General features: G+C 35.4%; 1 protein-coding gene across 1 annotated transcript; it reads left to right on the top strand.

The window, feature by feature from the left end:
- The first annotated feature begins 5,184 nt into the window (after positions 1-5,184).
- stim2a (tromal interaction molecule 2a) lies at positions 5,185-23,111 on the top strand. Its single transcript, XM_084401540.1, has 12 exons — positions 5,185-5,918; positions 6,830-6,960; positions 8,466-8,580; positions 8,656-8,767; positions 9,766-9,881; positions 10,197-10,374; positions 11,342-11,519; positions 11,600-11,761; positions 11,950-12,050; positions 12,191-12,429; positions 19,408-19,591; positions 20,282-23,111. Exons 1-12 carry the CDS (start codon positions 5,801-5,803, stop codon positions 21,639-21,641), a joined length of 2,994 nt encoding a protein of 997 aa, XP_084257666.1. The 5' UTR covers positions 5,185-5,800; the 3' UTR covers positions 21,642-23,111.
- Positions 23,112-23,343: the final 232 nt, after the last annotated feature.

Raw genomic sequence — 23,343 nt, 5'->3', positions numbered from 1 at the left:
TGCAGGACGGAAATGGCTTTGCGAGATGTTGTTTTCTACTAAAGGGCTTAATGCACTGTTTCGCCAGGCTTGGAAGAAAAGTTATCATAGTAATATAGTTTTTACGGACCAAGGAATATTATTATTATTATTATTATTATTATTATTTTTATTGATATATAATTTTATAAGCTTTAGCTAAGGTACATTTTTCACCTTTTTAAGTTTTATAACATATAGTAAACTTTTGTTACCAAATAGTTTTGTATATTTCTTATGAGCATTTGGGCTCAGAAGGAAGAGGTTCATGTGTTTTGAAAGCCTGAACTTATAGCTGCCTTTACTCGTCTTGGCAAATGCCTTAAGTCTTCTGGAGTTTCACCAGACCCTTGTCTCTTTTGTAATATTTTTGTCATGTAAAATAGTTTTTTTTTTCTTTTCTTTTTTTTTCTCCACTAAACTGAGGTGTAATATTGATGCCATTTTTTGCGTATTTGGGAGAAGGTGACTCTTCTGCTTTGTTAAACTTTTCTCATATGATGTCTTTAACACAAAAGCTTTAACCGACTTTGCTGGTAGGCCTTATGTGCCATATCGTACTCCACAGATACACACAGCCATTGATCTGGCCCTTTTTCATTGGCTATAGATGTTCAAGCTGCCAACATAAAAATATCCCACACCAAATGGATTATCGTTAGTTGAACATAAGCGCACAAAATCCTTTTGTCGCTTTGTTTGGGGGTCAGCAATTTCTAATTAATTGGTTTATTCAAATCCTGTGGTAGGGAAGGACTGTACCGGTCTCGTTTGCATATCATTCATGCTTTCAGTGTCATGATTATTGTTAGTATCATACTAAAATCAGTGTGTAGGAAAATTGCTGCTTTGTTGTCATGTGGTTTAACCATATAGAGAAGGGATTGTGGGGATTCTGTAAGTAGAGTTACAAGTAGCCCTGTCTGTTTTTGTCTAGGAATGAATGAAAGTTTGGACTCTCTCGGTGCTTCTAGAAAGGCATGTGCAAAATGACTTCTTTTCAGAACCAGCCAATTAGTGGTTTACCTGACTTGACTAGTTGACTAATTGGTCTTGTAGAAGCCTTGTAATTTGGTTGGTTTCTCGTTCACCTTGCCCTGAAACAACGTTTTTCTTGGGAGTTTACATAAGGTGCGCTCTTGTGTTTGAAAACGGCTAGATGGAGAACAATCGGAACGGTTTTTAATTTATGTAGTTAACCACTTTTTAATTAAATGTGACATTTAGTTAAAAACAACACTCCTTCTGGGATGCTCAAATGGATTTTTTTTAAATGTGTATGGTGGTTGTACTAAAAATCTAGATAAACTAGTCATCCTCACTAATTGACTAGTTTGTCTTTGCTTGTAGTCAACTAGCATATCGGTGTGAAGCTGAATGGAAATAACCGTAAAAAGCACTTATCGCATTGCTGCGTGAAGATGTTTGGTTTGTAGGGTACAGACAGCAGAATCTCATCCTACCTTTCATATGTTTCGATTTATGAAACCGCAGAAGTGACACGGCCTTAATGTACATAAAAAATGACTCCTATTAAATTGACAACGCCACGTGTATTTTTTAGTACCAAATGTTCTCCTCTGTATTAGCTGTCTAAAAATGAGGCCTTAAACCACTACTGCTTAATTACTGGATCTGGTGGTAAGATATTACACTACAAATTAAGCTCTTTTGTAAAAAGGGCATGATTGTTTTTTTTTTTTTACCTTTTTCAATGTCACAGAAAAAAGTCATCTCAAGTCTGCTTTCTGTGCATCTTTTGTTTCTTGTTTTGTTGTCCTGTTTAAATACCCCCCCAAGTCTATGTGCATCGTTTGAACAGAGAGGAAGAGACACCCAAGAAAAAGTGTGGTCTGGAATTTGCTTTCAATCGGTATGGACTGCATTTTGTTACTGTTTGGGATTTATATAGGAACAGAAGTAGGTCCTCAATGGTTTTGGTTTTTAATTTATCAGTTTCTTCCATGGCTAATATTAATATATGAGTTTGTCTAAAAATTATATTGATCATTTTATATAATTTTTTTTTTATTGTATAATGGTATGAAATTATAATAATGGTTATGTTAAAATTTCTAAATTTCTTCCATGATTGAGGGAAAATTTGTCTTTTGGATGTCACTTTTTTTTTTTTTTTTTTTTTTTTTCAGGCCTGGTTTTTAAGCTGTCAGGCCTTGAGAAATAAAAGCCAAAACCCAGTAGTTCTTGCAAAGCCATTAACTTGTATCTATTGTGAGCTATTTCATTCAATTCCTCAATCAGGGAAGAATGTTAAACCATATCATCACGTGGAGGTGCCGAAATGGAAACTGCCAAATCTAAAGGTCAAATTGTGAAAGTACCACAACCTTTCCATGTATGTCTTCAGTGTTAATTTTTTTTTTTTGTCTTGTATCCCGCTGTCTTCCAGAGTGTTCGAATCAGAGGATCTGAATGGTTAATTTCAAGACTAACCATGTTGACTTTCATTATCACTATCACATAAGTTAGTTGCCTGTCACATGTGCCACTGTGCTTACATTGAGCAGAAACTAGTGTATTAGATCACTGTTATCTTTGTCGGTTTTGTCTGTAAAAAAAAAAAAAAAAAAAGGTTGAGAATTTTTCTTCTCAACCGTTTCAACGGATTGTTTTACATTTTGAAAGTTACCAGCCTTTGCCAAATGGCTACCAGCCATTCTGGTTTTGAGTGCATGCTCTCTAGCAGATTTGAACTGTATTGGTGCTGTCTAACTCCTAAAGGGCCAGTGTATCTATTGCTTTTGGAATGGATCACTAAACACTGTAATAGATTCAAAAAGTGTCAAGTTGTTCATTTATTTTTGTCTTTACTGCGCTAAATTGAGTGTATAATACAAAACCATCAAGGAAGTGTGGTACGAAGATTGCAATAATGTCATGTGACTGACCACTGTGTGGTTAAGGGATGGTTCTAGCCAAAAACAAAAAATCGGACAGTTTCCTCACACTCATGCCATTGCACACACTGCACAGTTTAAACATCGCCCTAATCAAACACAACTGATGCAACTCATCAGCTTGTTAGTAAAGACTCCAAGACTGCATTTAACTCCACTCCGCTCACGAACTTCCCTAAGCACTTCCATTTTGAAGTGCGTTCAACTTCAAGTGGACAAGGGAAGTTTATTTTGACCGAGGGAGCGAGTGTACGAGTCTGGAGTGTACACTTCAGGCAGATCCATAGACAACAATGCAAAACTACACTTAATTTACCCACACACTTTACATGATTCAAACAATGGAGGGAAAAGTTGTTTACTGCTGTAAGTTAAGTTAGGCCAATTCAGCAGTTTAGAAGAGTTATACTGAGATGAAACATTACAGCATAGCAACATAGCTCCATAGCAGATTCAAGTGATCAAGGGCTTAGGGTATCCCATTGCAAGGGTTCTGCCAGTAGTGGACACTCATGCAACATAAGCAATGACGTACATCTGAGTGATCAAGATGGGGGGAAGGTAGCAAGGGAAGGGCATAAAAAAGTGGACTTAAGACCTTAGATTGGTGTGTCAGATAAGAGAGTTATCCGAAATGTGGGGTACTCCGGGACCAGGGTTAGGTACCACTGTCCTACAGAATTGCTTTTTGCTGTGGGGGGAATCCTTGGTTTAGTCATGCACTGCTGCTTAGCAACGCTGGAAACACTGTAATAGTAGTATGGTGGTATACCATTCCGAACATACCCACTGTTTACCATTCTCATTGGTCGCAATATAAATTGAGAATGAGATGCAAGTCTTTATAGTAAGGAAGTGGATTGACTTACATTGTGGTGTGCCAACAACAAATTGGCCCTCATTACTGCTAAGACTCTTAAAATGATAATTAAAGTACTCTCTTAACTGGTTATCAGGGACTCTGCAGTAATGGGATCTCAATCCCATTTATTCATCTCCAAACACTAACCGTTGGGACAGAAACATCAGCACCATAAAGGACGCACAGCAGCTCGGAGGTGTCAAGAAACTGGACGCTACTCAACCTGTTCTCCTCAACAAAAATTGTTAGCTTATTACACGCATACAACCAAACCCATATTTTATAAGCAACAGGACAATTGTGTGCCAAATGGTACAGCATATGAGAATCAAAGCCTACAGTATTTTTTTTTTCTTTCTTTACATAATAGATTGATGACATCTATGCTGGCCACCAGGGGCAGAAATGAGATGATGTTTCTCTCATTCACTTTGAAGTGAGTTTGCCCTGAATTACAATGAGAGACACCTGTCACTTGAGCGTGCTTTAAGTGCCAAATGTTTCCCCCACTGCTTGGCATCCACTCGCTCATGCCCCAGTTTTATTTTTAGACCATATGGGGTTGTTGAGATGTAACCTGAAGCTTTCTCTCTGTTGCTGGTTCTGAGTGTCTTCAACCATCTGATAGGGCTCTAAATTTAATTCAGAGACCAATATTAAGTGTGCACTGGACCTATATGAGAGAGTAAATGTGTAGGGTTTGTTTTATTCAATCCCTCCAAATGTAATGCTCTTGATGAATGGTTATTAATTAAGATTGTCTAACTGTAATTTCATAATTCTAGAGTTGGGTGTAGAGGTGCTATTGCAGTAATGACATTTTTTCCAAGTGATTTCTTTAAAGAGATGGTTAACCCCCAAAAGTTGAAATATTTCATCTGTTTTTGTTAATTCAAATGGGAGTCAGTAAGGTCCAAAACAACATTGGACCATAAATAAATAAATGGTATATAAATTACAATAAAATATAGCAAAGTAGTCTTTTTTATTTGAATTCCAACAAATGATTTCTTATGAAATTATTCACAAATTACACGGTTCATTATATGTTCAGTGTATCCTATTCAATTTTTGTGAATTTCATTTTTATTTAGTTTTAAACGCACGTCATTAAGCCGTTAATAAATATTTTATTATATAGTTTGGTGCTCAAGTTTCTTTCTTTTTTATGCTTTATTTGAACATTCAGTTTACACTATGGCACAACAAAATTAGAACATCACAATAGTTACAGTTATAGAATAACACTACTAGTTAGAGTAATGCTAAAGTTTCTCGGTAATGTTCTTGGAGCGCCCAGTTACGTAAACTAATTGATATTCATATTCCAAGTCAACGTCTACCTCAGCAAACCAGTTTACTTGGCAAGCGCCACGCAATCTAATTAATATTCATGAGTCAGACGCCGTTTAAGGATTAGTCAATTCGCGTTTGGCTTTGGAAGAGCAGACGCATGCTAAATACGAGCTTACAAAGTTTGGGACATTTAGTAACTGGAACACTTTTATGGACACGCATTATCTCCAAACGTTTCCATAGAGAAGCACTATCGGAACTTTATTCATATTCAGGAACCTGACTTTCAGAAGGACTTCTATTCTTGGTCACCGTATTTTCATTCCAACGCCGTATTTTAAAAGTGGAACGTTCTTTCTTTAGAATCCGTTTTTCAAAGGCATGTTAGATTAATCTGTTTACTTTGTTCCGCCATTTCTTTGCAATGTAACAACAAAACGTCATTGGCAAAAACAGATGTTGGGATGTATCTACCTTTTTAAACGTTGTGACTTATTCTTTGGAGTTGTAAACAAACATATTTTTTTTTTGTGTGATTATTATTTAAAAAAAAAAATTAATGTCCGCACTGTCGCTTTTCTAACCGGCGGACGATACCTTTTCTTGGAGCTGGAGCTGTTTATAGCATCACTATCACGTAACGTTACATTTGGACGCACATGTGTTTTTTTAAATCACAGACAGTAAGTGGCACTTGAAGCCTGCGATGCAGAAGTTCTGCCTCACCGTCCTGCTCGTGCTGCGCGGGCTGATCATCTGCGTCTGTTCCAGCGATGAGCAGCAGCACTCTGGACTGTACAGGGACACAACTGTGACCTCAACAGGCACGTGTGCACGACCAGATGATGTTAATATTCATAAAGTTCCTTTTTGCTAAGCCTCAGAATGCTCCCTGCATTGTGTGATTATTTACAGCAGAAATAATATCAAAAGTTCAGGTATACAAAATAATCGCATATCTGGTTTCACAGACGAGGCTTAAGCTAGTTTTAGACTAAAATGCATGTTTGACCTGTTTTAAATGAAAGTTACTTGCACTGACATATCTTAAAATATGCCAGTGCCATTGTTTTGTCTCAAGATGCACACCAGTAATGTTTTTTTCTAGGGCATGTATATAAAAGCTACTAAAAAGGCCTAATCCTGGTTTAATCTAAGCCCTGTCTGTGAAACCGGGCCTTTATGTTCTAAGTCTGTCTCTTTTGGGAGATTTCACTGAGTAATAGAATATTAACATTAAATAATATGTAACTATTTCACTTGGTATTATTGCTATGGTAAAAAAATTAAAATAAAAATCACATTTACACAAAATGTGTAAAATAGACACTGCAATGTAAAGTGTTACCATAATGACAATCATTTGAGTATTCTTAATTCATACGGGGATTAGAAATGGACACATTAGACAATTTACACAGTCAAAGTATTGACCTAAAAAATTAAGGTGTGGTCAGATCATTTTGTAATGGAAGACGTTGTTGACAGAAATCATACTGAAATCTGATTTGGCAAATTTGAATCCATTTGGGACATTGTAAAGATTTCTAAAAAAATGTGCTCTCTGTTTAATCTCATTACTGTTTTGGAGAAACAACAGAGATAGGAAAGAGATGTTGTTGTCATTGTTGATGTTTCTTTCCTGTGGGAAAAGATAATGATGCCTCTTAATAACATGTTGACATTGCAAGTGTTTATTGGATTGCTTAACTCCTCTGTCCTCTTTTGACCACAGATCCATGTCTGCAAGTGAGCCCTCCATGTGTGACGGAGGCTGACCGCTTCAGTCTGGAGGCTCTTCAACACATCCACAGAGAGATGGATGACGATCAGGATGGAGGCATTGAGGTGGAGGAGAGCGTCGAGGTAATCAACAGTCACAGATGTCACAATCACGAGTTTCCTCACACCCTAATGTAAATCCTGCAGGGTTTCCACAACTTCTGGCTGATCAATTTCCCTGAAATTTGCAGTCAAGTGGATAACAAAAGAGCAGTTTCTAGCCGATGAAATGTTCTATAGCCGATCATAAGAAGATAATATATATTTTAAATAATTGTAAAAATCGATAGAATTTCCAAGACTTTTCCAAGCCTTTAAACAAGGGCTGCACAATTAAATTGAAATAAAACTGAAATCACAATATGGCTTAGTGCGATTATCAAATGAGCTACTAAATAAAAAAATTAATAAATATATCTGCTGCATGTTTAATTGAAGTGTGATTTGAAAAACTAAGACAGTCATAAATATTAGTATTTTAATTTTACAGGTGCTCTTGAAAAAATTCTGGGTTGTTTGGGTCACAAACCGTTGGTTTACATTGTTTTTTATGCATTTTTTAAACTCAATGATTGGGTTTGTCCATATTTGACCTAAACATGGGTTGAAACAACCCAGCATTTTTAGAGTGTGTAATACAAAATAAAATTATTATCATAATTATCACATTATGTTTCTCAAATACAGTGAAATATTGCAAGAGTACTGTTTCTTATTTTGTTTTGATTTAGGAATTTATATATATTTAATGATAAAATAATAAAATATTTGATTTAATAATTAAAAGTTTTGATCAGCCTTACAAACAAGCACAGCAAAACCTGTAATTTATTTTCGTCATAATCTAAATTTTTATCAGCAAAATCGCAATTCGATTTTTTCCCCAAATCATGCAGCCCTAGTTGAAGCCACACTTTTAAAATTTCCCTTAAATATATATTTCAGATATTCCACAACTGAGGACTTAATTTTCTTTGTCTCTTTAATCAAATTTTTTGCTGCTCATTCGAACAGATGGTCGAGTGGCACACATGTAGTAGTTGTCAAGTCTGAGGATGTGAACATTCTAAACTCACACTCAGACTAACAAGATCCGCTTTAAATTTTGATATGTTTGTGTGATGTTTGCGTAAGTGCTAGAGTGTTATTCCAAAGCACCCGGCCTTGAGTTCCTCCCCCAAGCCTGTTGGTCAATTTAGAAACACATGTTTCCATCCAACACCTAAGACAAACTGTTCGGGCTTGGCATTGGGAGAACATAGCAGAGGAGGATGAGTTACTAAGTAATGTCCTGAAGTGTGTCCATGTCTCTGGCATTGGGTTTCTTCTCCTTGTTGCTATAGAAAAGGTTTAGGTGGATCGAAGCAGCGAAGAAGCCTGGGATCACGTGGTGCATCTGATTACAGCAGAGACAGATTCCAAGACACATTCACAGACACTTGAGCTCTTTTGATCTTGAATGTTTACTCAGCTGTTGTTTTATGTGTGGTGAGACTGCATTTGTAGTATTTGTGTAGAGTGGTTTTCTGGTGTGCAGAATTTTATTTAAATCGGCTACTCTTTTGCATCTGCATCTCTTCTTATTGTAGTTTATCATAGAAGATATGCAGCAGCAACAACAGGCAAACAAGCACAGTAAACTCCATCAAGAGGACCAGCATATCACTTTGGAGGAGCTTTGGAAGGGCTGGAAATCTTCTGAGGGTAAGATGGTCTCCATCCATGATTGTGTGTTTCTCTTTTGGCTCTTTTTTTTACTGCTTTCTTTCTTTCTATCAGTTCATAACTGGACTCAGGAGGATGTCTTGAGGTGGCTAAGAGAGTTTGTTGAATTGCCTCAGTATGAAAAGGGCTTCAGAGAGCTGCGTGTCAGTGGAAACACCTTGCCCAGGTGAGACAAATAAATAAAAAAAGACACTTTAGAATAATTTCTAAATTTGTTCGTCTATTTTGGCAAGTGCCCTCTCATATCAGCCTGATTTCAGAAGTTATCATAGGTATTTGTACATAATGTTTTCAAAAAAAAGTTTGGATATATATTTTGGATATATGACTGATGTTCTGATTGCATCTAAAATGTAAATGCACAGCTTTAGAAATGTAAAAATCTTTACTAATCCTTTTTTATTCTATTTATATTATCAATAGTAAACCAATAAATTACATATACAGATCATTTAGAGGCTCTAATCCCACCTTTACCCTAAACCAAAGCACTCAACATTAAAAACGTAATATAAGTTTATATTAATGATAAAAATGAATGCGCTATATAAATGAAGATGACTTAATAGGCATTATAAATTGACAGTGATAATGATTTCAATAAACTAAAATATAGATATTCTTAACAGCACACAGTCACACAGGACAGAATGAAACTGTTGTAATGTAAAATTTTGTAAATGTGTTAAATAAATGTGATTGCATTGAAAATACACTATCGTTCAAAAGTTTGGGGTTGGTAATATTTTTGAAGGCTTTTGAAAGAAGTCTCTTATGCTCCTTAGGCTGCAATTATTTGATCAAAAATCACATGATCCTTCAGAAATCATTGTAATATGCTGATTTGGTGCTCAAGAAGCATTTCACATTATTATCGATGCTGAGAACATTTGTGCTGCTTCATATTTTTTTGTGGAAACCAATTCCCCAAGATTATTTAATGAATAACCTTTTCATTTATTTGAAATAAAAACCTTTTGTAACATTATAGATGTCTTTACTGTCAGTAGTGATGCATCCTTGCTGAATTAAAGTATTCATTTATGTTTAAAAATCTTACTGACCCCAAACTTTTGACCGGTTGTGTATTTAGTTAATCTTATTGATTAAATACTCCATGTTCCAGCTCCATGAAGCTAACAGTTTCATACTTTGAATTTACAGGATTGCTTCCAATGAGCCATCCTTCATGAGCGCTTATCTGAAGATCCAGGACCAGCAACACAAACAAAAACTCAAGCTCAAAGCCCTGGATGTAGTGCTGTTTGGCCCACCTACACGTATGTATACACTTCATATGTATTAATGTAATGATTTTTGTATCAAACTCAGTGTTTTTTCAGTCTTAAGCTATTATACGAAACAGTTGCAGTCCAGTGGCAGTGATTTAATTGCAAATAAGGTCATTAAATAACTATAATGAATTCTAATGCGAAATCAAATATCCATGCACACCTGTTGAGAACACAACAAATGACTCTCTCACACTGTAAAATATATTCAGCAGATATCAAGTCTGCATAGACACTCAGATGTCACGTCACATAATGTTTAATTGGCGCTCTGACTAATATCCCTGTGTACATTTGCTCCAGGACCTCCACACAACTGGTTGAAAGACCTGCTTCTGATAGTGTCAATAGTAATGGGGATTGGTGGATGCTGGTTTGCACGAGTACAGAATAAGATATCTAAGGTTCATATTTCAAAGATGATGAAGGACCTGGAAAGCTTGCAGAGAGCTGAACAAAGCCTCAGAGACTTACAGGGGCAGTGAGTACACCTTCTTCAAAACCTCCATATTCAACATCAATTTCAATCAGGTTTATTCACCAAAATAAATAAACTTGTTTGATTCGCACCTGATCCAACAATCTATATAATATAAGCAATATTAAAAGGGATAGTTCACCCAAAAATGAAAAGTCTGTCATGACTCACCCTCAAGATGTTACAAACCTGTATGAATTTCTGTTTTCTGCTGAACACAAAAGAACATATTTTGAAGAATATCGGTAACCAAGTAGTTGATGGGCACCATTGACTTCAATAGTATATATTTTTTTCTATACAATGGAAGTCAATGGGGTCCATCAACTGTTTGATTATCCATATTCTTCAAAATATCTTCTTTTATGTTCAGCAGAAGAAAGAAATGAATACAGGTTTGTAACAACTTGAGGGTGAGTAAATGATGACAGAACTTTCATTTTTGATTCAACTATCAATTTAAAAGTCAGAAATATATTTATACTGTTCAATAAACATTGTGTTCTAAAAAAAATAAAAAAGTGACAGATACTATGTCAATGACAGCTATAAATACAATTATATATTAATAATTACCTAAAAATAATTAATTTAAAAATAAAATTTTCACAATATTTAAATCAGCAAAATTTGCAACAACAATGTTCAATACATCACAACAAGTCAAAAGTTTGCAAGGCATAAAAATGAATGTATATGTGATCAGCAAACTTGAGACAGTTGACAACATTATAGGAATAGTAAAACTTAACTGGCACTAAAACAATGAGGGTCTCAATTGTGTGACCTTATTAAACTGTAACATATACATAAATACCTAAATAAAAATTAAATCATTAGTTTTTATATAATTACTTTTTCCAAGTCACTAAAATTAGACTTCCCATCAAAACATACAAGAGGGGGGTGACATTGGACAGCATCTTATAGAACAAACACCTTTTTTTTTTTTTTTACATGTTTTTGTAAGGTTGGAAAAGGCCCAGGAAGAGAAGCGCACTGTGGCGGTAGAGAAAAAGAATTTAGAAGAAAAGATGAGGGACGAGATTCAAGGTGCTCAGGACGAGGCCAACCGCCTGCACAGACTCCGAGATGGAGCAGTGAGTGAACTCAGCCGTCTTCGGTATGCAGAGGAAGAGCTTGAACAGGTAAACATCTGCGGTTCTCCCTGTAAAACATCTCCCAACAAGACTCCACTACACCATGGTTCTCTGTGCTCTTGGTACAGGTACGTGATGCATTGAAGAGGGCAGAGAAAGACATGCAGTCACTCTGGGCAGTTCCTGAAAATTTGCAGCTGTGGCTTCAGCTCACCTATGAGGTGGAGGTCCAGTACTACAACATCAAGAAGCAAAGTGCAGAACAACAACTAGTCACGGCTAAAGATGAGGTATTTTAGAGATGAATGAGTCACTCGTTTCAAACCCATTCCCATGCTTGGAATCAAATACAGAGTGAATCATGTTTTCAGGTTTCAATTGTTTTGCCTTTTGAGTTAATGTATAGAATCTGTATAACTAATGAGAGGGCTGTGGAGCGTCTTGCATGAACTTATTTAAACACAGTATTTTTGCACAGGCTGAGAAGATCAAGAAAAAAAGGAGTTCGTTGTTGGGTACACTACATGTTGCACACAGCTCCTCACTGGATCAAGTGGATCAGAGAATTCTTGAGGCCAAGTAATTTGTTTAATCTCATTTAAAACTGAATAAATAATGCAATGAAATTCATACTATTTTCAGTGTGGATCCAAACAGTTTTGGGGCTAATGTTTAAATCATGAGTACTTACATTGACCTGCATTTGTATTTTGTTAAAGGAACGCACTAGCAGACGTCACCGCTTGTCTTCGGGAGCGTCTGCACCGCTGGCAGCAGATTGAGAGCTTGTGTGGTTTTCCTTTGATGAAAAATCCGGGCCTATCCAATCTCACCGCTACACTCTACCCAGACCCCAACTGGATGCTAATGCCCCGGGCTGCAATACAGTCCTATCAAGTGCCTGTTTCAGTGGAGGACATGGAGGAAGAAATGCCACAGATTATACCACAGATTCCTGGTTGGTACTTTTCTTCTCTTCTTTCCCAGTTGAATGTGTTTTCGTTCTTCAGTTTTTTTATCCATTAAGCAGAGCCAATCAAACATAGAAAAAGTAGGGCTGTCAAAATTAACTCGTTAATGCACATTTTTTCAGGTTAACGCGTTAAAAATATTTCATTTCAATATTCATCATTTGGTTAGCGTTACATTATATGATCATGCTCTTACTCACGTAAATGCTTTTAATCCATTCAAACGCGATAAGACACAAAAGAGAACGCAGTGCAGTACTGGCTCCAGTAATCTCCTGTCTGTGACACACACACACGACTCATGAGCACAGACAGTGCTTGAACGGACAAAAACACACAAAATTATGGCAAAATTAAAGTTTTGTCAAGTATCCTCGCAAGCACAGTCTTAAAAAAGTTTAATGTAGTCTTAAATAAATGTAAAGAGTTGGGATGCGTGTCAGATCTACGTCATGTGTGTCAGATCTTAAAGTGACACCAGCCTAATAAACCTGCCGCTGTTTGTCATTAAGGGTAATCAAAGAACAAAAGAAAAAGAGAAAAGCACTCACTGCTCTTGACTGAATAACTTTTGTAGCTTTAATAAGGATTTTGACAGGGCAAGAAAAAATGGAAAAAATTGAGCCCTGATACTGTATATTGAAGGGCACAGGTAAAAGTGACATTTATTGTAATGGGTTTATGTAAAGATTGTTTTAAGTTCACAAATTATTTTTTTAAATATTTTTTATAATTAATGGCTAAAATTGAGAAAAAAACAATCAATTTCATAGAGACATCAGTAGCTTTATTGGTATCGGTGATGCTGGCCTTCTTTCATAAAGATGCCATTAAACAAATATTTAAAATATAGGCTACTGTGAGATTAAATGTGAAATTATTACAGTATAAAAACATATAAAAAAACTTTAAAGTTAGGTGCGATTAATCGCAATTAATTACAGAAAAATGTGTGATTGATTGGTTACTTTTTTTTAATCGATTTGCAGCACTAATAAAAAGCATTGACTGTTTTCTGACTGGGTAAAAAAGGCGCACTGTTCTGTCATCCCGTCGTCGAATGGGATTTTGGTTTAATGTTTGTGGTTAATAAGCTAGATATTTTCACATTTTATTCTACAACATACAATACATAAGTAACGGGGAACGTTCCCACAAGTTTCACTAACGTTTTGTTAAGGTTGTGTAAATGTTAGAACAAAAGTTCTTTAAAAATATTTTTATAACATTATATACATTCTAGTAATGCTGAGAGAAAACGTTACTAGAACAACGTTCATGGAACGTCCTAATGATGTTATTTTTACTTGATGAATGTTCTCATAACATTGAGAGAAACGCTCTTAGAACAACATTCTCAGAACATCATTATGATGTTATTCATATTTGCTGAATGTTTTCATAATGTTATATTAAAACATTGTGAGAACATAGTTTATGGAACATCCTTACAATATTATTTGTACTTGATGAACATTCATATAATATTGAGAGAAAACATTCTTAGAACAAAATTTTTGGAACAAAATTGTAATGTTATTCATATTTGCTGAATGTTTTCATAATGTTATCATAAAACGTTTTTATTACAAAGTTCATGCAATGTCCTTTTCAATGTTATTTGATGAACGTTCTCGTAATGTTGAGAAAGCATTCTTAAATCAGCATTCTCGGAACGTCTTTTTGCTGAATGTTTTCAGAATGTTAGCATACAAAGAACAAAGTTCTTAAAACGTCCTAACGTTATTTGTACTTGAACGTTCTCATAATCTTTAGAGAAAACGTTCTTAGAGAAACATTCTTGGAACATCTCTATAATGTTATTAATATTTGCTGGATGTTTTCAGAATGTTAACATAAAACATTGTTAGAATAAAGTTCATGGAACTTCTTTATGATTTTATTTGAACTTGATGAATGTTCTTGTAGTGTTAAGAGAAAATGTTCTTAGAACAACAAACATTCTTGGAGCATCCTTTACCCATTAGAATGATGATGAAATCACTAAGGTTCTGTGCGCTATATTGAAAGAACATCCTTTTTGTAGTAACACTCCCACACATAATGTAATTTGTGTTAATGTATGAATGATGTAAATCATTCTCAAAATACTTTAGAAAGAGAACTAATATATTAAAGGGCATAGGGTTGGGTTTCTTAAAGGTTGTATCAGTGATTTCAGGCCCCCCCAAAAAAAGATCACATTCATCTAATCTTTCCTAACGATCCGCTAGCTGCCCGCCCCATAAGCATGCCGTCAAAAAAACGCGTCTCTGTAGGCAGCCTAGGCTCTGAGATCTGCACACAAAAACAATTGGTTTCACCACCACTCAAAACCAAAACAAATAGTGTTCCAACCAATCACCGACAGGGGGTGGGTGTTGTGAGGTTTTGTGCTCGTGCACGGCTGCACACGAAGTCGGAGCTGAAGAAGAAGCTGGCTCAAAACCTCACAACACCCTCCCCCTGTCGGTGATTGGTTGGAACACTATTTGTTTTGGTTTTGAGTGATTGGTGTGTGCAGATCTCAGAGCCTAGGCTGCCTACAGAGACACGTTTTTTGACGGCATGCTTATGGGGCGGGCAGCTAGCGGATCGTTAGGAAAGATTAGATGAATGTGCTAAAAAAAAATTGGGGCCTGAAATCACTGATACAACCTTTAAAGGTGCATTAAACAGTAAACACGGTTGAAAGTGGATCGGACCGAGCACCAAAAAACACTTGTAGCCAATCAGCCGTAAGGGGCGTATACACTCATGATGGAATATGAGTATGGAGTATTTCAAATGTGGTTTATTCAGAACTACCCCTTTAAAAGCCAAGCCACTTTTGCGCGCATGCGTGTGAAGATCGGTCGGGAAGAACGGTTGAACCTCGCCTCAGAAATCACTTGAGGTAAGTGTGTAAATTAATTGGTTACGTTTTTATTTAGTAAATGATTTATTTAGCTAACTGTTTTCTTTGATTATTATCAAATTAGGTTTATGTATTTTGTAGGCATGCACCGATATGAAAATTTTGGCCGATACCGATAATTCTTTATATCTGAAGGCCGATAACCGATATATTGGCTGATGAATCAAAAAAATATAAAAAATTATATCTTTTTTGAGAGCCTGATTACAAGAACATGACCATTAAAATCCATGTCCCAAGCACGCAATTATAAAGTTCTGTTCTCATAATTTTATGGAGCCTATATGACAGATTTGCGCTGCATTTACATGTTGCACTTAACCTTATTTTCTATTCTGAAGTGATTTCAATCATATTTCAAGCAATTTTAAACCATCATGGGGAATCTGAAGTGTATCAAGTGTAGGAAATAATCCATTATTTATCTGCCTTAATATATCGGCCAAATTTTCTTATCGGGCCGATAACGATAACATTAAAAATTAACATATATCGGCCGATACCGATATGGTGGCCGATATATCGTGCATACCTAGTATTTTGTTGTCTTAATGTATATTTTAATGTTTTAAAGTATGTTTATACCAGGGATGCCAAGTGCCAACTCCCACGCAATCTGTCTTTGTCCATCATATGTGTTTATTATGTGCACCGGCATTCGATATTCTGTACAGAATATACAGAATATTTATAACAGCATGCTTTTGTTATAAAAACACAAAGTATCAGCTTTTAATTTGTGTCAATTTTATTCAAAAAACAAATGTGTTTTTGGCACTATTTAACGTGGAGTGCCAGACTGCTGTAGTGCCTCAGTTCAAGCAGCATTTCTTACTCTTCACTACTAGTTATAGCATAAAATAAACATGAATGAACATCAGAAGGTAAGGTGATCTTATGTCTTATGTATCAAGTCAAACAACATGCCACATAACGTTACAATTACCTCAAGAAAGCCATTCAATGACTTTAAACTGGATAGTTTACTAGAAAAATGAACTATATTACATATTCATTATATCTTTACTCTTATTAAAAAGTTATTATAATAAAGTTGTTATTATAAAAACTGCATTAAATGCAATTGTATACAAACCAGATGTTAAACTTTAATAGTAGTTTAATGGTAATGGCAGGGTTCATTGTGTAGTTTACAGCATTTTAGCATTTAGCATTTGAGAGAGATTTTTCTTTGAAAAAAATGTACATACTGATATACATCCAAATTCTCCAATAGGGTCTGGCTGCAGACTTTCACTTGCACTCTCAGATAATATATTATTATATATTATATGAAATATATTATATAATATATTAAAATTAATAATATTAATAATTTAACCATCCCAGCTTCTTAGGTGAGTCGCAGGCAGCGGAGAAAGCAGGTGACTGAGAGAGTGAGCGTACAAGTCTGCAGCCAGACCCTTGTCCAATGAATTGATATTGAATCAAATCGAATCTAGATCACAATCGAATCATAAGCGTATGAATTAAAATTTAAACGTGATTTCATTTGATAAGCTCGAAAATGTTTTGATTAATCTCAAAGGATGCGTTCGGTTGCATTCACCCTCTACCAAAGTGCCTCGGTTTAATGTTCATTTTTTAGCTTCAGCTCAAACGCAAACGCATCGACTATGATTGGACTATTTGAAATAATTACATTGATGATGATGATGATGAATTATTGATAACTTGCAGTGTTATTTTTTCAAAAGGACATTTAAAAAATATGTAAAACTGCCCATGACTAGTAGCTCTGTTAGAACATTTGATTAATTTTTCAAATAATCCAAATTACTTAGAGAAGATGGCTTCCTTCATGGTTGAATACATTAACCTTACCTGAGAGGAAAGTGATGTTTATACAACACGGTCTGCTGTGTAACACTTTCATGCATCACCATCACCAGTAAATATTGTGGGTTATTATTAAATATTGTAAAGGCTGTGTAAGCCTTTATAATAACTTTGAATACTCCATTGAGCCTGATATTTTCTTGTGTTCTTGTGCCTTATATGATTCAAGTTCAGTTGTCTGAACTCTGATGTAGCCAAACTAAAAATCTCTCATGCTCATCTTATAATAACAGTGAACTGGTCTGTTAACTTTACAGGCGGAGCATTCACCTTCTTTGCCCCTCTCTGGTGGAATGAGCTGCCAACATCTTTTGAGACCATCACATCCTTCAAGAAGCAACTGAAGATACATCTCTTTTACAAGCAGTAAAAGGGATAGTTCACCCAAAAATCACTCACCCTCATGTCGTTTCAAATCCATAAGACTTTTGTTCATCTTCGAAACAAAAATTAAGGTAATTTCAATACATTTTTTATTCAATTTTATCATTAGATTCAAAAGAGTGATAAAGCCATTGTAGAACTTATCTAAATGAATCAAGTGGTTTAATCCAAGTCTTCTGAAGAGGTAATTGACACACACATAGAGTGCTTCAAATATGGTAAATGGAAGCTCAAACATGCTTGCTTGACACGGCAAATCTCATAGGTTCTCGCTCATCATGCAGGCACATTTGAGTTTCTGTTTACCATATTTTTTGGATGGGCCTGGACTGGCAATGGAGGTACAGAAATCTCTCGTTTCATTAAAAATATTTTCATTTATGTTTCAAAGATGAGAAAAGAGGAGACAAAAGTCTTATGAGTTTGCATTGACATGAGAATGAGTAAATGATGATACACTTTAAATGTTTGTGTGAACTATCCCACATCACGCGCACACACACACACACTCACACGTTTACTTAGCTATCTAAATGGGGACATTCCATTGACGAAATGGTTTTTATACAGTGCTAATTGTATATTCAATCCCCTTACACTAACCCTACCCCTAAACCTTAACCTACCCATCAGACAAAACGTTCTGCATTTGTACATTTAAAAAAAAAACCTTTAATTACTTTATTTTTATACAAGATTTACAAATAAGGATGTGCCTAAAGGGTGGTTTTTGGAGATTTTGTCAGGTTTTGGTCACTTCTGGGTACAAATTTGTCCCCAAAATATAGTTAAGTAGGTACACACACACACACACAGAATTTTTCTTTGCATTTCACCTCTGGTCTAGATTTTTTTCTAGTCTAGCTTTCTAATTAACCTGCCATTGTATTTGTACACTATGGATATTGTTGGCTGTGACGAATTGTACCTTTTGTAACTCTATTGTAACTGGCTTTGGATAAATGCATAAATGCAAGTGTTATTATTTAATTGTAAAATTGTTTTAATTCCCCTTAGTTTATTTACAGATATAATTGAGCTGACAGAAATGTTATGTTAACTCTTGTTTGTTATGCTTCAAAAGTTCTGTTCATGTTATAAAATGTTACAAATAAACATTAAAGACCATTATTTTGTGAGGAAGGACATTTTTAACAATTTTATTGTAACCTTTAAATAATGTTCTACTAGTGATAAGAAAACTGGCCATTTGAACGTTTTTAGAATATTACAAATAAACGTTCAGACTTCGAGAATATTTTTTTAGTAAATATAAGGTTAGGAGAATATAGTGCTGACAATATTGTAACCTTTAAATGACTGTTGTAATAACAACAAGAAAACTTGACATTTGAACCTTTTAAGAATATTACAAATAAATGTTCAGAGAACGTTATATTTTGAGTACAAATATGTTGTACTAAAACTACATTGGAACCTTTAAATAACATTCTGTCTACTTTTATAGTCTCATTGTGTCAATACTTGCAAACTACTTTAACTCAAACTTTCCAACTTGTAGATTTGAAATAGATTAAAAGAGTTGTCATAAACTTAGTAGTGGTGATGTCATTTGTTTATAGCCTAACTATAGCTTTTTACTTCTGCTGATTGTAAATAGGCTTCAAAATTCATAAAAGTTGTGTTAATTTATGAAGATTATCTTGATTAACAAAATGTGTAGTAGGGACATTTTATGCATGGTATTGAAAAAACAAAAAGTTTACAACACATTTAAGTAATTTCAGTAAGTGTTGGATTTTTTTGAAACGGGCATTAATTATTCACATGTTATACTTTTCAGTCACAGTTTCACCTCTGAAGTGTTCTCCACGGTCTCTGGTTCGCTCTCGCCGATCTGGGCATATTGGGCCATCACCGGTCATCGTATCACCTGACCCAGACCTCCTGATTCCCATTCGAACTCCACTACGCCGATATGTAGATGAGGAAGAAGAGCACATCAAATTCTCCACACTTGTAAAACAGTATGTCAGCCTGTCATCTTGTCTTTTGTTTTTGCATTGTATAGATATAAGCAGCTCAAAGATACTTAAAAGTATTAGTAACACATTGCAATAAGCTTCAATTCATTAACATTAGCTAATGCATTAAGGTATCGTGAACTAACAATGCAAAACAAATGTTAAAGAATTTATTGCTCTAGGTTAATGTTAATTAACCATAATGCATTCATGTTAATTTATACAATGTTAAAAATCATGTAGTATTTAAATGTTTGGGGTTTGTAAGATTTTTTATGTTTTTGAAAGAAGGCTCTTATTCTCACCAAGGCTGCATTTGAATAAAATACAGTAAACTGTTATATTGTAAAATATTATTACAATTTAAAATAACAGTTTTGATCAAATGTAATTTATTCCTGCGATGGCAAAGCTGAATATTCAGCATTACCCCAGTCTTCAGTGTCACATGATCCATCAGAAATCATTTTAATTTGCTGATTTGGTGCTCAAGAAGCATTTCTTATTAACAATGTTGACAACAGTTGTGCTGCTTAATATTTTTGTGGAAACTGTGTAAAAAAAAAAAATCAGGATTCTTTATTTCATGAGAAAGTTTAAAAAGCATTTAACAGTATTTACTGTCACTTTATAAATGATGACAAAATTTAATTTTTTGGGAGGACATTTGCTAAGTGTCCCTCTCTCTGACAGGGAGTCCATGGAAACATCCTCAGAGTCTACAGAGTCAATGGGGTCATCCATTAGCAGAAAGTACAGCAGCCTTGATGTCCCTTCTCGGAGAAAATACATTTTCTCTGATAAAATGCCCCGAAAGATCTCTTTGGATGAACAAGAGGACAGTCCCTCACGCAAGTTCTCACAGGACGAGATGGATGAGTCTTTGATGATGAACACCTCAAGGAAAGCATCGCGAGAGGAATTGGACATCAATACTCTGTCAAGAAAGACATCTATAGAGGAATTAGAGGCCTCCATGGACCCTCCTAGACAACTGACTAGAGGAGAAACTGAAACTAGTTTTGATTCAAGGAAATTACCCCGGGATCTGCCTTTAGATTCCACAATGAGGTACTATTCTACAGAAAAGATGTCCCCAGCAGCGATCGGCATGGACGGTCAAAGACAGCGATCACTCAGAGACAGAAAAGATCATATGGACAGCATTTCTAGAGTTATACCAAAATCAGAGCTTGATTTAGACACCACAAGTGGAACTAGATATTCAGATGCCTTAACGAACACTTCCATTAAACACAAAGAAAACCTGGACTTTCCACCCAACATCCAGCGTGGAAGAATAATTAGGGAAAATTCCTTTGATGCCACTTTTGATAGTTCATTGGAAAGCTCAAAAAAATTTAAGATGTTAGGCAAGACCGATTTATCCAAAGACATCCTTTCACGAATAATGCCGCAAGATGAATATGATGCGTCCACGGATTTCGAAAGACTACATATAAGAGACATTGCCATGGACACTGCTTCAAGGAACATGATAAGAGATGAGTTTGAGAGAATTAAGTCCTTTAAAGAGAACAGGGATATCCGCATGGGAATTCCCTCAAAAAAACTCTCTCGAGATGAGCAAGAGTTTGTGATGGATACACAACGGATACAGCGCAAGTTAGACGGCCCTGTGGAAACTCCCATTGGTAAAATACAGAGAGAGACTGTGGGTCTATCTGTGGAGACTCCAAGGCGCAAGATATCACAGGAGGAATTTGTGGTTACAAACCCAGGACAGTTTGGTCCACCTGACCTCACCGCGAGCTCCTTGATGCTCTGGACACCAGCCTCAGATTCGCTTAGCACGCTAGTGTACGACGGCATTCTTGAAAAGTCCTACGAGAACCCTCTCGAGGCTAGTTCTTGCGATCTCAGTCACGCAACTTCGATGTCAAGCTCTTCTCAAAGCCTCCTGGGAAATGAAGGTCAGTCGGCAAATTCGTCGTCTTTGGAATCTGGGCGTAAAGACAAGGGCAAGAAGTCTTCTAAACTCAAGAATTTGTTCAAGAAGAAAAAGGATAAGGAGAAAGATAAAGACTCGTAAATGTCCACAGCAAGTAGGAATTTAGACACTTTTAAAAGGCCCGAGGTTCTTCTAAATCTGCCTTAGAAGCTATAACATAAGCAAATGCTGAATGGAGTGGCCTTGGATTTTCTTGCAAAAGGTTTTTCTTAGATTTGGCAAACAGGAAGAAATTGAATCCTAGCATTTTTAATGGACCCTCAGCTAAATGGATACAATCTTGTGAAACAAAGGAGCAGAATTGCACTTTTCCAGCTTGGATTCAGTGATACTATATTACAGAAGCTGTGTGAATGAGATAATAATTGAACATTTTTCTTTCGTTCTTCATGCGGTTGTGTTCATCATTTGAAATAACTTGCAATGACATGGAGGTGCATAATTCTTGCTCTGATGAACTGATGAGACTTTTGCATACTGACAGATCATTGTAGCATTGAAGAGACATTCGCAACACGGTTAACTTAATTCTTATTTATTTGATTTACTTGTTTGCACAAAAATTCAGGGACAAAATTAAGGCAGACAACAGAAGACAAAACAAACCCAAATAATTACTAAAGGTTAATATACTGTATTTACTACAGGATGAGCCTATTATTAATTGACGTGTGTGCCAATGTGTTGGATTTAATACCAATGAAGCTTTAACTATTTAATACAGACATACTTAATCCAATTTGGAGTTAGGTATCAAATATAATTATATTCGATTTTAAAATATTTTTCCTAGTTCTCATCACTCAAGTTAAAAAGTTGCATTTTGTTGAAGGAGGATGATATTTGTATTTATATTTGTTGTCAAACACTGACAGTTCTTTTCCAAACTTTACTGACACTTTTGACCTTGGCCGTACACAGATTTTATGACCTATGTATTTAAATTTTTCTTAAGTGTCGTCTCTTTTTCCGCCACAGAATAAAAAATAAAAACGGTAATTGCGACTTTTCGTATCACGACTTTTTTTTCCTCACAATTTTGAGTTTACATCTTGCACAATTGTGAGAATTGCGTGATATAAAGTCGCAATTGCGAGTTATAAAGTTCGAATTGTGAGATACAAAGTCGCAATTGCGAGGAAAAAAAGTCTGAATTGCGAGTTTAGCCTATTTCTCACAATTGTGAGTTTATATCTCGCAATTCTGACTTTATAACACGCAATTGCGAGTTTATACAGTATCTCACAATTCTCAGAATTGCTAATTACACTCGCAATTGTGAGATAAAAAGTCACAATTATCTTTTAAAATGTTTATTCTGAGGCGGAACCAAGCTTTCATAGATTTGACTTTCACATATTTCAAATATATGTGGGATCCTGCCCTTTTTCATTCTATATGTTGTTGTGCAAATATAAAGTATAAACCACATTTGAGATGAATGTAAATCAAAATGTTTAACCTTGCTGGAAATGTACATTTCAGCAGTCAGGAGTGTACAGATATTTATAAACAGTCATAAATTACCCGATTGCTACAATAAACGCTTCAGAAGCTAAATTGGTGTCTGGATTTGCCCAAATGTGCATGATTCATTACAGCAAATGCATGTGAATAGATTAGACAATGAATATTACTGAACAATTAGATCTGAAACAATAGAAAATAAACAAGTTATTAACAAAGACACATGTAGGCCTGTTTTTGTTTCCAAAGATGTTAATATGGTCTAATTTGGGTGTGAAATTTTTGACAACATCTACATTTTAAATGCATTTCTTAG

The sequence above is a fragment of the Rutilus rutilus genome, assembly GCF_951802725.1.
Source record: "Rutilus rutilus genome assembly, chromosome: 2".
NCBI lineage: Eukaryota > Metazoa > Chordata > Actinopteri > Cypriniformes > Leuciscidae > Rutilus > Rutilus rutilus.
Note: the sequence above shows the minus strand (reverse complement) of the source record. Positions and strands in the feature narration are given on the sequence as shown.

What these genes read in the sequence shown, in the direction of transcription:
- stim2a (XM_084401540.1), top strand. Translation starts at nt 5,801, where the DNA reads ATGCAGAAGTTCTGCCTCACCGTCCTGCTCGTGCTGCGCGGGCTGATC. An exon ending in AGGTGGAGGAGAGCGTCGAG is followed by an intron (nt 6,961 to 8,465) that starts GTAATCAACAGT and finishes TTCTTATTGTAG; the next exon opens with TTTATCATAGAAGATATGCA. An exon ending in CAGAGAATTCTTGAGGCCAA is followed by an intron (nt 12,051 to 12,190) that starts GTAATTTGTTTA and finishes ATTTTGTTAAAG; the next exon opens with GAACGCACTAGCAGACGTCA.